A 17,305-nucleotide genomic window follows, 5' to 3' on the forward strand; every position below is an offset into this window, starting at 1 on the left:
CTTTACTAGAGTATTTCCAATTTCAATCTCAGAGGCAAATATTGTTTGCTCCACTACAATTATTTGAAAACTTTAGTAACTAGTTACTCTGCAGATATAAATTACTATATTATAAAGCATACATTAGCCCACAAACAACTTTAGCCCTATTTTATACATAGGCTATTTGAAAAAAGCTGATCTACCAGCTCACAGCGTGTCGCATCGCGATATGTTGTGAGCTTGTAGTACTTTTACTCAAGTAACATTTTGAACACAGGCCTTTTACTTGTAACAGAGTATTTTTATATTGTGGTATTGCTACTTTAACTTAAGTAAAATATCCGAGTACATCTTCTACCACTGCTCATTCCTAACCTGACGGTTCCTGTTCAACGTTTTCAGGCCAGGAAGTCGGTTCCCATCGACCGGCTGGACTTCCTGCGCTCCCAGCTCAGTGCCGCCGCCCACCCGGAGCTGATTGGTCAGCTGGAGGAGGTCATCGCCAGACTGGAGCCCCTAGACTCCGCCTCCAGCAGCCGTAGAAGCAGCATCAGCTCACATGTACGTTTATCTATTAGTTATCTCATTGTGTTGTTTTACCACATTGATTCATTCTTCTCTAAGGGGACTTGATCCACACTTCATGACCATATAGGTGAGAGTAGGAACGCAGATCGCTCGGTAGACAGAGAGCTTTGCCTTCTGGCTCAGCTCTCTTTGCAACATAATGTTGTTTAAATGTGTGTAGAACTGGCTGATGTGACTCATGACATTACATGTCATCATGGTCCATACGTTTTACTCAGCTCAAAGCATCTCTGTGTTTTATCTGTGTTTTATTTTTGTTTTGTTTTATATATTTCATGTGTAAATATTGTTGTGTAGTTTGATACAGACTGGAGTGTATAACGTGTCATGAAATGTGTTGTGTCGTTGACAGGAAAGCTTCAATGTTCTGGACTGTGGAATCTACCGGGTCATCAGCCGCAGAGGCAGCCAATCGGACGAGGAGAGCGGCTCCCTCATCAACCAATCGGTGTCGGAGGAGGAGCGACTGAAAGACTTCGGCTTTGGACAGGAAGACGAACAGCTGGACCCAGGTACAGTTATGGACACACTGCTGCTTAAAGTTCATATTGGTTGTCCCCCTCTGCTGGTGGAGAGAGGTAATTGCAGCGATGTCCTAGCTGCAATAGCGACAGTGACGCATCTTAACAGAAATAAAACATTGTTTGCTATGAAGCCACTGCCAGCCATTTTCGAGTGTTTTCACTAACCTTTGAAAAATCATAAAACATTTATCTCCCGTATGATTGATCCCCCGATAGATTTAAAAGACGTATCCGAGGCTCGTAGAATCTGGGGGGGAAAGCGAGCCGCCGCGATCATCTGTTCCATAGTTATTGGAATGTAGGCTGTTTTCACCAAAAAGCAACACAAACAGAGAAAAAAATCTCCCAAATCGAATAACAAGGAAGTGAACGGGTGTTTTTCTCTGCTCCAGTCTGGTGCGCCATCTGCTTCTAAGCTCATAACGCATAGCATTATGAGCCTGTAGAGCATCTATTTTCACTATTTTAACTATAAAAAAGTAATTCAACAATATGATTGTATTTTCTGTCAATCAATCAAACAATCAAACGATTTATCTGACTTTATCTATCTTTTTTCCTCTGTTCTGATGCATTTTTTTTTTAAATTATTATTATTATTATTATTATTATTATTATTATTTTCTTTTTACAAAACCCATTAACATGACCTCTCTTCCACCTCTCTGTCCATTCATTGCATTCTGCACATGATCACCTTCTTCTTATCAATGCGTTTGATTGATTTTTCCATCGTGTGGCCGTTTTGTTGGGATACCATCCAGTTTGCACCCATTACATTGTCAGCAGTCCATCGTGTGTGTGTGTGTGTGTGTGTCTCTGTGTGTATGTGTGTGTGTGTGTGTGTGTGTGTGTGTGTGTGTGTGTGCGTGCGCACACGCGTGTGTCTGTGTCTCTGTGTGTGTGTGTGTTGTGTGTGTGTGTGTGTGTGTGTCCATCCCTCACACAGAGGTCAGTGAGCGTCCAGACTCCGCTCAGTTCCATCTCCCTCTGTCCTTCCGTTCCAAACCTCCCCGCATCGCCCTGCAGGCCGTCAGAGACAGGTGAACACTCACCTTTACACACCAGGGGTTCTCAAAGTGGGGGTCCTGGGGGGGACCCCCCCAGTTGTATTTGGTTTAGATGAAAGGGGTCCACCATCAACGGGCAACAAAACTTCAAGCACGCTGCCGGTGAGCAAGGACTTGTTAAAAAGCCTTTAAACAATTAAGACCGGGAACGCAACTGTGTCATTTTAAGATTTATTTGGCTATTCAAAAATATCAGATCTACGGGGCGTCCGCTGGCCTAGCGGTCCAGGAGCATACCACATGCTGGTAATCCAGCTTGACAGCGTGTCGAGGGTTCGACTCCCAATCCCGACGACCTTTGCTGTATGTCACCCCCCCATCTCTCTCCCCATTCAGCCTACTGCCCTGTCAATAAAGGCAGAAAAAGGCCCAAAGAATAGCAGAAAATGTGTGCAAATCTTTGAATATATATATTTTTTACCCCAAAATCATATGTATTTGGCCGTGCACGCAAACACTGTGTCATGCAAAGAAAATGCAACATGGCGGAAAACTTGTCAGGTGGAAATGGGTTTTTTGTTTTATGTAGAAGAGGATGAACACAGTGTTTCTAGCTTTATGAAGAAGAGGATGAACACAGTGTTTCTAGTTTAATGAAGAAGAGGATGAACAGTCTGTGTTTCACAGTGTTTCTAGTTTTATGAAGAAGAGGATGAACACAGTGTTTCTAGTTTAATGAAGAAGAGGATGAACACAGTGTTTCTAGTTTAATGAAGAAGAGGATGAACACAGTGTTTCTAGTTTAATGAAGAAGAGGATGAACAGTCTGTGTTTCACAGTGTTTCTAGTTTTATGAAGAAGAGGATGAACAGTCTGTGTTTCACAGTGTTTCTATAGTTTAATGAAGAAGAGGATGAACACAGTGTTTCTAGTTTAATGAAGAAGAGGATGAACACAGTGTTTCTAGTTTAATGAAGAAGAGGATGAACAGTCTGTGTTTCACAGTGTTTCTATAGTTTAACACATCCACCGCCAAGGGCTAATCTCATAATGTACTCACCAGTGCCAAGGTTTTATTGTTGTTTTTTGTTTTTTTCAGGTCGCCATAGGCCCCGCTAAAATCCTTTAGATTGCCCGATCCAATGTTTGTAAACAACGGGCACATGTCCTGGTGTCTACTCGTCGAGACCGCGTGTCAAACGGAGCCGCCATGTTTGAGTTCTGATCGTTTATGTTAACATGGGAAATGCGAGGATGAAAAACTACATGTCCCATTACAGGTTTTACAGAGCTTTTTGTGTACGACTTAGAATGAAGGCAGACGGGAAACAAAAAACGTGATCGCACTTCCGGTCGATTTCGGGTGGTGTTACACTGAAAATGGAAAAAGCACCACAGCCCGTAGGGCTACGGTCTCGGCGCTTAACAGTTGGATTTAACGGCCCGTAGGACTACGTTCTTGGCGGTTAATGTGTTAATGAAGAAGAGGATGAACAGTCTGTGTTTCACAGTGTTTCTATAGTTTAATGAAGAAGAGGATGAACAGTCTGTGTGTTTCAGTGTTTCTATAGTTTAATGAAGAAGAGGATGAACAGTCTGTGTTTCACAGTGTTTCTATAGTTTAATGAAGAAGAGGATGAACAGTCTGTCTGTTTCACAGTGTTTCTATAGTTTAATGAAGAAGAGGATGAACACAGTGTTTCTAGTTTAATGAAGAAGAGGATGAACACAGTGTTTCTAGTTTAATGAAGAAGAGGATGAACAGTCTGTGTTTCACAGTGTTTCTATAGTTTAATGAAGAAGAGGATGAACAGTCTGTCTGTTTCACAGTGTTTCTATAGTTTAATGAAGAAGAGGATGAACACAGTGTTTCTAGTTTAATGAAGAAGAGGATGAACACAGTGTTTCTAGTTTAATGAAGAAGAGGATGAACACAGTGTTTCTAGTTTAATGAAGAAGAGGATGAACACAGTGTTTCTAGTTTAATGAAGAAGAGGATGAACAGTCTGTGTGTTTCAGTGTTTCTATAGTTTTATGAAGAAGAGGATGAACAGTCTGTGTGTTTCACAGTGTTTCTATAGTTTAATGAAGAAGAGGATGAACAGTCTGTCTGTTTCACAGTGTTTCTATAGTTTAATGAAGAAGAGGATAAACTGTCTGTCTGTTTCACAGTGTTTCTAGCTTCGTGAAGAAGACAACAGAGAGGATGAACAGTCTGCAGATGAATGCTGAACTGTGGCAACGACCTCCTGACCCCAGGGAGGGAGTTGAAGGGTTAAACATCTCTACCCTGTCATCTGAAGATGATCTGAACCAGTGAGTTTTCATTCACTCATTCATTCATTTATATGAAGAACACACATGGCTAGTCCTAACCCCTGCTGTGCAAGGTTTGGAATACAAATTTAGAGCAAGGTTGCAGGTGAAGACTAATTATTATTATTATAATTATAGTTATTATTGTTATGAGGTACTGTTTTTTTTTTATTATTAATCAAATCTATGGGATTACGGGCCGGTTACCGGTGCCAATGGGGCGGCAAATATATTTAATGTAAGAGTCGTCCCAGCAGCACGGTGTACGTCTGCTGTTGTGTGAAGGTTACGATACTTTACGATACACGGGTCAGACGCACAGAATCTGTGCGTTTTAAAGCTGCAGTCATTGAGTTTTCATTGTTCTCCAGGGTTTACACTGAAATGACGAGCGCAGACAGTGACCTGCAGGAGCTACGGACGGCCACCGAGCGAGCCGTGTAAGTACAGTGCACGTACGCACAGTGCACGTACGCACAGAGCACGCTGATTTGTGCGTTGGCTATTCAAAAAATAGCAGATGTACAAGCTTGCAGCGCGTCACTTCGTGGGACTCCCTCTTTCTTTGGTGTTTCGCCCAGGTGGGCGGGGTTTTGAGTTTAGGTTAAAGGCAGTGGTTCCCAAACAGTGGGTCGGGAGCCATGTGTGGGTCACGGACCCATTTATATGGGTCGCGACGCGCGAGTAAATATCCCTCTTTTTACTTCTTATTTAAAATATATATATAATTTTTTTTTTTTTATTAAAACATACATTAAAACAACTGTAGAAGTAGTGAAATAGCAGATCTACAAGCTCATAACGCGTCGCATCGCGACACGTTGTGAGCTTATAGATCTGCTATTTTCACTACTTTGGGTCCCGGGAAGACATCACATTTCTCTTTTGGGTCTCGACCAAAACAGTTTGTGAACCACTGGGTTAAAGCATATTTTCTTTGAGGTTAGGGTTAGGTTTAGACATATAACCACGCCCACCTGGGCAAAACACCAAGGAAAGAGGGAGTCCCGTCACTTTGTGCCCTGGGCAAGTTTTTTAAAGATCTTGAAAGTGTGAGAACTACTGATTTAGAAGGAATTTGTAGAATGGGCCTCAGGTCTCAATGGGTTAAATGATTAGAGTTTCTTTACAATGTCAGCTCCCAGATCCAGGACCCCTTGGTGCTGTTAGACCCCGCCCACCTGGCAGAGACTCTGCTGGAGTGGCTGCCGGTGCTGGAGCAGGTTCTGGGTCCTGAAGAGCTGGAGGAGACCTGGCCCAGAGGACTTCCACTGACCTTTTCAGAACCCCCACAGAACGTATCGGAACATCCACAGACCTTCTCAGAACATCCTGAGGCCTTACCAGATCCTCCACAGAACTTGTCAGAACCTCCACAGACCTCAGATCATCCAGAGGCCTTACCAGAACTTCCACAGAACTTGTCAGACCCTCCACTGACCTCAGATCATCCAGAGGCCTTACCAGAACTTCCACAGAACTTCTCAGAACATCCCGAGGCCTTACCAGAGCCTCCACAGACCTCAGAACATCCAGAGATCTTCTCACAACTTCCACAGACCTCAGAAGATCCACAGACCTTCTCGGAACATCCAGAGGCCTCATCAGAACCTCAGCAGACCTTCTCGGAACCTCCACAGACATCTGAACGTCCAGATGCCTCCCCAGAACATCCACAGACCTTCTCAGAGCAGCCGACCCAACCCTGCGACCCAGAAGAACCAGCGGAGGAGGAGGCGGGGGTTGTAGATCCGGAACAACGTGGGGTCAACCTGGACCAGAGTGAGGGCGGTCAGGAGGAGGAGGTGGTGTGTGTGACGGTGGTCTCCCCCAGACCCCTGACCTCCGACCTCCTGGAGGAGCTGACCCAGCTGGCCACGCTCTACCTGGAGCTGAGGTGCTTCGGTCAGCAGGTGTTCCAGAAGGAAGGCGTCAGGGCGGTGGGAGCATCCAGCTTCCTGCGTAGGTATTTCTACCTGCTGGACCAGGAGCGCGTGAGGAGGATGTGTGTGCAGTGTTTCCAGGACCAGCCGCAGCTTCACGCTTCGTTCATGGAGGCCATGCTAGGTCAGAAACCAAGACGATTTTACTGTCTGAACCAAATACTGTGTTTTTCTCTTAAAATACTAGAATACTTAAATCCAAAATAAGATACTCACCCCGTGAAGCCTTGCATTTGTGGAGAATGTATTTTTGTGTTGCATTCCTATACGGTGAATAAAGAATCCAAAAATGAAGATACCGTACTTGATGAAATTAAGAAAATAAAGGGTTCAGGATTAATAACAGTGAAACTATATACAAATCTGTTTATGTCTAACAACACTCTCACATTATAATCCAAGTGTCTCAGTACTTTGAAAACACATGCATTTCTGCTGAAATTAGTATTTACGTCCTTGGATGTGTGGAGAAAAAATTGTCAGGAAACAATACAAAACACTCAGATCGGTCCATCTCCTTAGACCCCAAATTCATCAAGTATTCTCTTTTAATTTTTGTAGTCTTCATTCACCGTGAAGGAATGCAACACAACCACAAATTCTCGGATAATAATAATAAATACATTTTATTTATAACTCACTTTACATTTTTACAAACCTCAAAGTGCTACAGGGTTTAAAAACATGCCATAAAACAGCAAAGGCAACAAACAATTACATGGGACCCAACTAGACTAAAGGGTCAAATTAAAAACAAGGTCAAATCAGGTCATAGGAAAAAAAAGGCCCAAGAATAATTAAGAAAACGCTTTGTTAAAAAGGTATGTTTTTAGTCATCAGTGGACTGTGGTGCTCTCTGGTGTTTGGGGAGCGCGTTCCACAGACGTGGGGTAGTGGAGCAGAAGGCCCGGTCGCCCATGGTGCAGAGCTTGCTCATGGGGACAAGGAGGATGAAGTTCCCATTCATTCCCAGTGATTACTAGTGGAGGACTGTGGTTGTTCCTGTAGAACATTGATGTGATTTCTGTGTGTGTAGAGCTGACCGGGTCCAGTAAGGCTGTGGAGGTGTTTCATAAAGGAGATCTTCTCAAGTCGCTGCGCTGCCTGAGAGAGATGCAGCCTTGGAGCGCTGCTCACCTCCTAGCTCACTTACAAAGGTCAGCTCCTTATCTCCTTACCTCACATTGTACTCTAACCCAGTAATTCTCAAACAGACGAGCCCAGCATTTGTTTAGACAAAGAATCCAATCAGGTGTGTGTGTGTGTGTGTGTGTGTGTGTGTGTGTGTGTGTGTGTGTGTGTGTGTGTGTGTGTGTGTGTGTGTGTGTGTGTGTGTGTGTGTGTGTGTGTGTGTGTGTGTGTGTGTGTGTGTGTGTGTGTGTGTGTGCGCATAGGTTGTATGACAGACATGGTGAGGCCGCCCTGCGCTCATTCTCCCAGTTCTACCCCACCATCACTCCCAGTGACATCACAGCCATGGCCCAGGGACATCACTTCCTGGCCTATCTGGACAATCTGGTCCAATCACAGGCCGAGGAGCAGAGGTACGTCTTCTCATCTCCAGGGCTGTCGATCGAGCTCAGAAATTACGTCAATTTTCAATGAGTTATGCCTCTATTTGAGTCTGTGTAGGTTTTTGATGTGAGTTACAGTATGCCTCTAATGTGTGTCTGTAGATAGTTGTTTTTGATGTGAGTTATGCCTCTATTTGTGTCTAGATTGTGGATTCTGATGTGAGTTATGCCTCTATTTGTGTCTGTAGATTGTGGATTCTGATGTGAGTTATGCCTCTACTTGTGTCTGTAGATTGTGGTTTCTGATGTAAGTTATGCCTGTATTTGTGTCTGTAGATTGTGGTTTCTGATGTGAGTTATGCCTCTATTTGTGTCTGTAGATTGTGGTTTCTGATGTAAGTTATGCCTCTACTTGTGTCTGTAGATTGTGGTTTCTGATGTAAGTTATGCCTGTATTTGTGTCTGTAGATTGTGGTTTCTGATGTGAGTTATGCCTCTATTTGTGTCTGTAGATTGTGGATTCTGATGTAAGTTATGCCTCTATGTGTGTCTGTAGATAGTTGTTTTTGATGTGTGTTATCTACAGACACAAGTCTGTAGATTGTGGTTTCTGATGTGAGTTATGCCTCTATTTGTGTCTGTAGATTGTGGATTCTGATGTGAGTTATGCCTCTACTTGTGTCTGTAGATTGTGGTTTCTGATGTAAGTTATGCCTGTATTTGTGTCTGTAGATTGTGGTTTCTGATGTGAGTTATGCCTCTATTTGTGTCTGTAGATTGTGGTTTCTGATGTAAGTTATGCCTCTATGTGTGTCTGTAGGTTGTGGTTTCTGGGTTCTCTCCTCCAACCAGAGTCACTCAGACAGGAATGGTTGCAGCTGGCTCTTACCCATGATGCACCTCAGCTCTGTGACACGCAGACCGCTGACGGACAACCCAGGTCAGAGGTCGTTTTGACGCGTGACTGACATCACAACGATGTCGCTTCATTAGCCGACAACATAGACAATTTTTAGGGGGGCATGGTGGGAGGACGATTTTTTTTATATATATATATATATATATATATATATATATATATATATATATATATATTGCCAATATATGGCAAGTATATGCAGAATATATGCTGCATATATGCCATATTCAGGTTCATATATGTGCATATCTGTGGATATATAGGAAATATATGTCTCTTCTATGTCCACATATATGGATATATATGTACATATATAGAGACATATATATACAGGTGGACAATATCATATATATCACATACTGTATATGATAAACATATATGTTGCATATATAAAACATATACGTTCATATATTTTCTTTGCCCCCCCTGGTGGCAGAGGCAAAAATCTCCTATGGTCGACAACGTGTGATTTGTGTCGTATTGTAGATGGCATTCATGTTATTTTTAGGGCTGCAACAGTTAACGGAATCGGTTTAATCGGTTAAAATAAAATCTACAATTTAACATTTGTTGATTAGTAATCAATCCCTATTTTGGGCATGTCATTATAATACTGTAGGTTACTTTCAAAAGTAGTTATTACAGCAGATCTACAAGCTGTCAAGATACACTGAGCTTGTACATCTGCTATTTCAGCTGTGGTTATGGCATCACATTAATGTAATGAGTGTCATTGTCCTCCAGGTAGCACTCCCATTATTTCAGCTGTGCTTATGGCATCACATTGATGTAATGTGTGTCATTGTCCTCTAGATGGCACTCTCACTATTTCAGCTGGGGTTATGGACGCCTGCTGTCTCTGTTGACTCGACTTCCTGCTGACCTGACCTCCAAGCAGAAGATGGCAGAGACCTGTCGCAGCCATGGGTAATAAATACTATTATTATTACTATTATTATTAGCTTTTTACCCCTTTTTCTCCCCTATTTAGTCGCTTTTCCAATTCATTTGTCTCCACACACATTAGTGTGTGTTGTCACTGCTGTTGTGTCCTACTGACTCACCACTCACGTAGTAGCGTCCACAACTATAGTAGAATATGAGAAATAGACATTGTGAACCAGGGGCGCCGATATTTATAAGCTCTAATGGGTGCGTGCATGTGTGCCCCGGAAAAAAATTGCGGGTTTTGGCCGGATAATTTACTTTTTTGGGGGGGGTTTTGTAACTTTATTTCGGTTAATTCGGTTTATTCAGTGTCGATCTGATTTTGAAAAAATAAATTATTATTTATTTATTTTTTATTTTTTTACCAGCTTTCAGTGGGTGCTCCTCATTTCACCTGGGTGCTTTAGCCCCGAGGCACACCACAGTATGGGTATTGTGAACCGTTTTCCTGGTTCTTCAGAAGAGAAATTGTTGTTTTACAGTTTTTAATTTTATTTTTTTTAGATTGTGGTTTACAATTATAAAAAGATTGATGTTGGGGTTAGGTATAGGATTAGACATTTAGAGGTCAGGTTTAGGGGTTTGGCGGGGCTAGAGTTTTCCCTATTTTATATTTGGTTTGCGAGGCGATGTCAAACACCCCAAAAATAGCTCACAGCACGTTGTGCCGCGTTGTGAGATTGTAGATCTGCTATTTCTCGGCTAATGTTCAGTTATTTTCAGACATTTTCAATGGCGTCCTTAAATTATGATGTCCTCACAAGAAGTGTGTGTAGCTCACAGCACGTTGTGCCGCGTTGTGAGATTGTAGATCTGCTATTTCTCGGCTAATGTTCAGTTATTTTCAGACATTTTCAATGGCGTCCTTAAATTATGATGTCCTCACAAGAAGTGTGTGTGTGTGTGTGTGTGTGTGTCAGGTATTGGACAGGGTATCTGCACCTGTGTTGTGAGCTGGGATGGCGTCCCGAGGCGTTCTCCACCGTCTGCCAGCTGGATGACATCAGCCTCCTGGAGGAACCCAACGGTACTGCAGCTCATAGCCAGAGTTTGGTCTAACGTGTTACTGTTACGCAGCTACTTTGTTGCGGTAACAACTAGTAAAGTAACTAGTTACTTTTTCCCAGCTGCTGCGTGCACCAGTGAAAGCGCATGCTCGAAAATAATTGATTAATAATAATAAATAAATAAAAAGGTGTCGGCTTCCGGCCGGGCTCGAGCTGTAAAATTGCGCCGCCTATCTGGCCAGGGGCCGGGCTGGGCTGAATACCACGGCTAGGGCCCACATGTGTGTGTGTGTGTGTGTGTGTGTTACGGCTGTACCCAAACCCTGTTTTTAGGATTCAAACTTCGGCGAGGAATTTCGAACGGACGTTCGAACCATCGTATTTAATTATTTAATTAATGAAACGGTGGTTCGAACGTCGAACCATCGTTTTTAATCAATTAATTAACAAAACGATGGTTCGAAAGTCGAACCATCGTTTTATTTATTAATTAATTAATACAATGATGGTTCGAAAGTCGAACCATCGTTTTATTTATTAATTAATGAATACAACGATGGTTCGACTTTCGAACCATCGAAGGACGTTCGTTCGAACGATCGTGTTTATTTAATTAATTAAACGAACGTGCCTTTAACCAAGCTGCAATTCATTATAGAGCCGACATTGCATAATCTATTGGTTTAAAAAAAAGTTGTTTCATAATGCCCATAATGTATTGAAAGGATTTAAGGATCAAACAAGACAAGATATTTCCTAAAGTTTAGGATTTATTGCTGAAGTCGTTAGTTACCAGACAGTACAAGCAATGCAGATCAATAGCCTCCCTTGAAAGCCTTCATTCATGTAACAGAAAAATAAAACAGGCGCATTAATTGTCACAGTGTCTTTTTTTTTCTCTCCAGACAACTCGCTCTCTTTTTGGCCAATATCTAACAATACGACAGACAATATTCTGCACAGGGCTGTTAGTTACATTAAACAACAACTATAAAACATAAGTATGGCAGGGCGTGGCAGCTTCAAACAGTTAACAAACAACGACTTTTAAAATAAAATGTCTCACTCTCGTCTCGTGACGAACCAAAAATAAAAGTCTTGCCGACCGAGTCGGCCCTCACCTCTGCTATACTCTCTTCATGTTGTGTGCCAAGAACACTAGTTTTAGCCGCGGTTGCCGCAGTTAACCGCGGTTTGGGTGGATTCGGGTCAATCAAATATAATTATTAATTAATATCGGATAAACCGCGGGTGAAATATTGCGGTAAATAATCTAATATATCTATCCATAAAATAGCTAAATCTCTGCGTGCTTGTGTCTGTGTGAGTGTGTAGAGCAGCCTCTGTGCGATGCGATCACAAAATGCATTGATTTAGCCTATGGAATGTCGGTGCGTATTTTTTCTTTTTTTTAAACCGGTGCCGCTGGCAGCAGAGCAGTGCGCTCTGTATGTTGGATGCCGCATGTATGTTGGATGCCGCACAGAGTCTGTATGTTCAGCGCAGCAGAGCAGTGCGCTCTATATGATCAGCGCAGCACCGGTTTTAAAAAAAAGAAAAAAGACGCACGACATTCCATAGGCTAAATCGATGCATTTTGTGATCGCATCGCACAACTAATAATAAAACTAACGGGGAATACCAGAAAATAATAATATTTTGACATAGGGAAAAACGGTTGGTGCGGATATTTAAATTGGATAATATAATTATTGCGGTTGGATAACGGGCGGATAATTAATTTGTACATGCGGATTCGGGTGACGTGAGAGGCCATCCGCGCATCTCTACTGTGCGTGCGTGCGTGCGTGACTTTCGTGACTTTCAAATTATTGTAAACACAACATAGTACTGTGATATTCTGATATATATTTTAAGATTTTTTTTTTTTAATATATATATATATATTTTTTTTTTTTAAAGCGGAGGTTCGAACTCATTAATTAAGATTCGAATGCCGACATAACGAACGAAGGTCCGAACCTTCGAACGTTTGGGTACAGCCCTAGTGTGTGTGTGTGCAGTGCAGCGTGAATGCTTGACGTAGTCACGTAAGTTAAACGGCTCCTGACAGATAGTCAACTTGTCATCATGAAGCCTTTGTTTGAACTGTTATTAGCGCATCTTAGCCTGGTTCCAGACCATAGACCCCGCCCACTCTCTGAGTGGACTGCCTCTTTGGTCTGGTGTTGTAAATGTGAAATGTGTGTAAAATGTATTGTCCAATGAGAGCAGTAACTAGTAACTATAACTAGTTACTTTTTTACGTAAGTGATTCGCCCAACACTGCTTATAGCACACTTTTACAACAGATCTGTTCCATGAGGTTTGTTACTTCTAGGCAAGGGGTGATGCAACTTTGATGATGGAGAGGGCCAATATATTTCCACACTCACTCCAGAGGGCCACATTGCATATACTGTCGGGCCATTCTATGTCACACAAAAGTAGCAAAGATAGCAGATCTACAAGCTCAAAACGCGTCGCAGTGCGATGCGTTTTGAGCTTATAGATCTGCTATTTTTGCTATTTGTGAATTGGAATTCAGATTTTTTTTGTTGCTATTTTTTAATTGGAATTCTGAAAAGTAGTATTTTTATTTAATTTCAAATGCATTTAGTTAAACTTATGTTAACTTTATGAACTTAAATACAAATACATTGTACATAATAATAAATATTGTTAATACTAGTCAATAAGCTACTAATATAGACTGAAGTAATTAAAGCAGGTCATGTTTGGAATGTTAACAGCTGAAATCAATAATATATCAGTATTCTGATATTAACCTGCGGGCCGCATTAAGTGAAGGTGGGGGCCTGTTGCCCATGTATTTTCTAGGCGTTTGCATAAAGGCAGCACACACAGACACACACACACACACACACACACACACGCATATATATATATATATATATATATATATGTATATATATATATGTATATATATATATATATATATATATATATATATATATATATATGTATATATATATATATATATATATATATATATATATATATATATATATATATATATATATATATATATATAATGTAGTCTGGAGCATTGTAACATGATGGCTGCCTAACAAAGTGGTGTGCTGTGGATTTTTTAACTACCGAAGCGCTACGTCACGCGCACACACTCGCACGCGAGCGAACGCCGATTGAAATAAACAATTTAATATGTAGGCCTATTTATTAACCCACAATATATATCGAATGTTATTCTACTTGCATAATGGGGACACTTTATTGTTGTCATAATGCATTTACCATGCAGACGTCACCTCTGTAATTTAGTTCATGAATCCATCAGCCACTGTTATCCAAACGTTCTCTCTGGACTGCTTCAGAACATCTGACAGTATGCCTACACCTACAGTACTTAGCAGGTCACTCAATGGACCATCGATATGCGTCCAGCCAGGGTCATTCCTATGTTAACAAAGAAAGTGCCAATGATGTGTAACACCTAACATTTTTCCAAAGCCCACAGTGCCACACTATGTGTGTCGGATCGTCCTGGAGCAAAACATTCTGTGGCTCTTGAAAGATTAGTAAAAATGCTCAAAAAGCAAAGATTTCAGTTACAAATGTTTGCACAAATGTTCAATATTTTTGAATAGTCAAAGTATAAAATATGGATAAAGTGTTTACACAGATGCGTTCCCGGTTTAAATGGGTTAAAGAGTAATAAAACATTAGTTTTGTTTTAGTCGTTATGTGTATGAAAGTGTATGAAAACATATTTGTATTGTTTTAGGCCTGGAGCCTCAGACTCTAGAGGAGTGGAAGTTGCTGGTTCAGCTCTCCCAGCAGAGCAGCAATGTGTCACAGCAGACGACTTCCAACGGCAGCGGTGCTGCTGCCTTGCCCAACGGCTCCGTGGAGGCGGTGAGGGAGGTGACCCCGGAGGCCCTGACCCTCAGACTGGCCAGGATGCTGGGCCCCCAGCGGGCCCTGGGGGTCCTGCAGGAGTGTGGGCTGGACCTGGTCCTCTCCGAACACTCTACGCTGGTCTGCCACCTGCTGGCCGTGGCCGAGAAGAGACAGAGGTGAGCTTTACTGAATTATCAAAACACACACCGGTAGATCAGTCGGTAGAGCTCTCGCCTTTGGACCACAAGGTCATGGGTTCGGTCCCGAGCACTGCCAACTCAGTGCACGAGTAGCGGACCCCCTCTTTACCAGGTGTTCCGCTCAGTTGGGTGTGGTTTTGAGGTTAGGTCAGGTTAGGCAGTGGTTCCCAAACAGTGGGCCGGGACCCATTTTTACGGACGTCGTAGGCTTTTATTTAATTCATGATTCCGGTTTTCGTTTCGGATATAATCTTTACTTATGGCTAGAATTTAAAAAAGATGCATATATATTTTTTTTTTTCTTCCCCAGACCACATTCCTCTGACATATCCTGAGACTTTATTGTTGACTGGACTTGCACTGTTATGAATGTGGTCGTATTTTTGTTTTATTCGTGTTATATTTTCTTATTGGACGTGTGTGTGTCAGGTATGGGGTCTGAGCCGTGTGTATGCAAATAGCATGTGCCATGCCACGCAGATGATAGGCGCACGTGTGTGCTGTGTAGCTGTGTGTGAATCCACTCAGATGATTGGTGGGGTAACTTCACATGTAGGAGAAGTTTCTCTTCTCGGCCGTATTCCGCTTCTTCATGTGGAAAAACAGGCGGGGCGAGGCTACGCCACATTTATCAACAGCGAACACATCTTACACTAGAATTGACAGGGTACACCTACTTGGTGAATCCCACATGGACGACATGGGCGTAAGCTGATTCCTGGGCTCAAATTTAAGCCGGTTTGTACGTTCCATTTATAAATGAGGGCCATTGTCTCCCTCACACATAGTAATACAGTAAAGCCCCTAACAGGGACCCCCTGAGTTTATACATAGTAATACAGTAAAGCCCCTAGCAGGGACCCCCTGAGTTTATACATAGTAATACAGTCAAGCCCCTAGCAGGGACCCCCTGAGTCTATACATTTATGGAAGGAGGATTGCTATTGTTTAAACATGTAACTTTACAATTTTGTGGGACATAATATGCTATATAGTTGTTAAAAAGTTACGTGTGTGTGTGTGTGTGTGTGTGTGTGTGTGTGTGTGTGTGTGTGTGTGTGTGTGTGTGTGTGTGTGTGTGTGTGTGTGTGTGTGTGTGTGTGTGTGTGTGTGTGTGTGTGTGTGTGTGTTCTCAGGTCTCTCATCCACACCATGTTGGAGCGCTGTGACCGCTTCCTGTGGTCCCAACACGCCTGACCTGTGACCTCTCTGACCTTCGACCTGTGGTCCCAACATGCCTAACAACACGCTGACCCGTTGCCCTTCGACCTGCTGCTAGTAAACTGTGACCAAAATCTAAACATAACGTCTTCCTCTTTAACTCTTTAACTGCCACTGAGTATATACAACTAAACAAGGCCCAGACTGACAGCGATTTTTCGATTTTTTTTACCTTTTCAAGTAGTCACAGAATATGTATCTCCAGTATGATCGATCCCCTGTTGGTTGCTAATCACTGAGGGTTTCACTGTGCTTCTGTGAAAAAAAAGAAAATGTCATCGCAACCTCCCGTTCGCTTGTTATACGCTGTTAAAAATAGCATGTTTCGGCAAAAAAACAGCCGAGATACAGGATTTTTAAGTAATAAGTAACCAGGAAGTGAATGGAGCAGTAAATCTTCGGATCGCATTATCTCTGGTTCTGTGTAAAAAAAAAAAAGGCTGCGGTTGCTGTGCCATAGCAGAATATGGCGAGAAATCTTGTCCATGGCAGTCAATTAATTAATTAATACCTGGTAATGAATGTGTTAATACAATTTGATGTTTTCCATTCGGATTTTTATTTTCAAAGTTTTCTTTTTGTTTTGTACAGTAGGGCTATAATTAATCTATAATCTGCTGTTCTGTGTGTTAAGCTTTGAAAGCTCAGTGTAGAATGACACAAAATATGAATGTTCTAACCTATTCATATATGTGAATAAACTAAGTTAATTGTTGAATCGTTTCCATAATGCTATTTTATAGAGTGATAATAAGTGTTTGTTATGGCGTCATATTTAATAGGTCAAGGATTATGTTAGCTTTGATAAGATTCCTTTTTAAAGTATAACTGCTCTTCTTCCAGCAGAATGTATAAATATTGTAGGGGGATCAGTCGTAGGTCAACAGATAATAATATTAATAACTAATGAAATGTGTGATGTTATCTCATCACACAGCTGTGACATCAAAGACCTCAGAGCTCCTCTCCTCTCCTGTGACTCACAGAGGATTCAGACCTAGAACTGTGGATCCCTGACTATGAGAATTCCCCTAATGCACACATGCACACGCACGCACGCACACACACACACACATGCACGCACGCACGTGTTACTATATTTGTAACACAGATTTTAGCAATTTTATAAATGCCATTTTTAACCTTAAAGCCTTAAACTTAGTTACTACGTGCTGGTCTCGCGCACCAAAAATAGCCAAATCTACACACAACGCGTTGTGCTGCAACATTTATAGCTTGTAAATTAGC

The 17,305-nt window shown here is 41.9% G+C and overlaps 1 protein-coding gene across 2 annotated transcripts in view; it reads left to right on the plus strand.

Moving 5' to 3' along the window:
* Nucleotides 1-16,787, plus strand: part of hps5 (HPS5 biogenesis of lysosomal organelles complex 2 subunit 2) — a 55,807-nt gene extending 39,020 nt beyond the window's left edge. For both annotated transcript variants that reach the window (XM_080438764.1, XM_080438765.1), the window contains exons 11-23: nt 385-543; nt 923-1,082; nt 2,044-2,137; nt 4,277-4,420; nt 4,792-4,860; nt 5,559-6,487; nt 7,400-7,520; nt 7,758-7,907; nt 8,698-8,817; nt 9,610-9,723; nt 10,665-10,771; nt 14,521-14,812; nt 15,973-16,787. In XM_080438764.1, the coding sequence (XP_080294890.1) occupies nt 385-543; nt 923-1,082; nt 2,044-2,137; nt 4,277-4,420; nt 4,792-4,860; nt 5,559-6,487; nt 7,400-7,520; nt 7,758-7,907; nt 8,698-8,817; nt 9,610-9,723; nt 10,665-10,771; nt 14,521-14,812; nt 15,973-16,033 (2,520 nt within the window). In that variant the 3' untranslated portion in view covers nt 16,034-16,787. The remainder of the gene's footprint in view (nt 1-384; nt 544-922; nt 1,083-2,043; nt 2,138-4,276; nt 4,421-4,791; nt 4,861-5,558; nt 6,488-7,399; nt 7,521-7,757; nt 7,908-8,697; nt 8,818-9,609; nt 9,724-10,664; nt 10,772-14,520; nt 14,813-15,972) is intronic.
* Nucleotides 16,788-17,305: the final 518 nt, after the last annotated feature.

The sequence above is a fragment of the Gymnoscopelus braueri genome, assembly GCF_963280865.1.
Source record: "Gymnoscopelus braueri genome assembly, chromosome: 9".
Lineage (NCBI taxonomy): Eukaryota > Metazoa > Chordata > Actinopteri > Myctophiformes > Myctophidae > Gymnoscopelus > Gymnoscopelus braueri.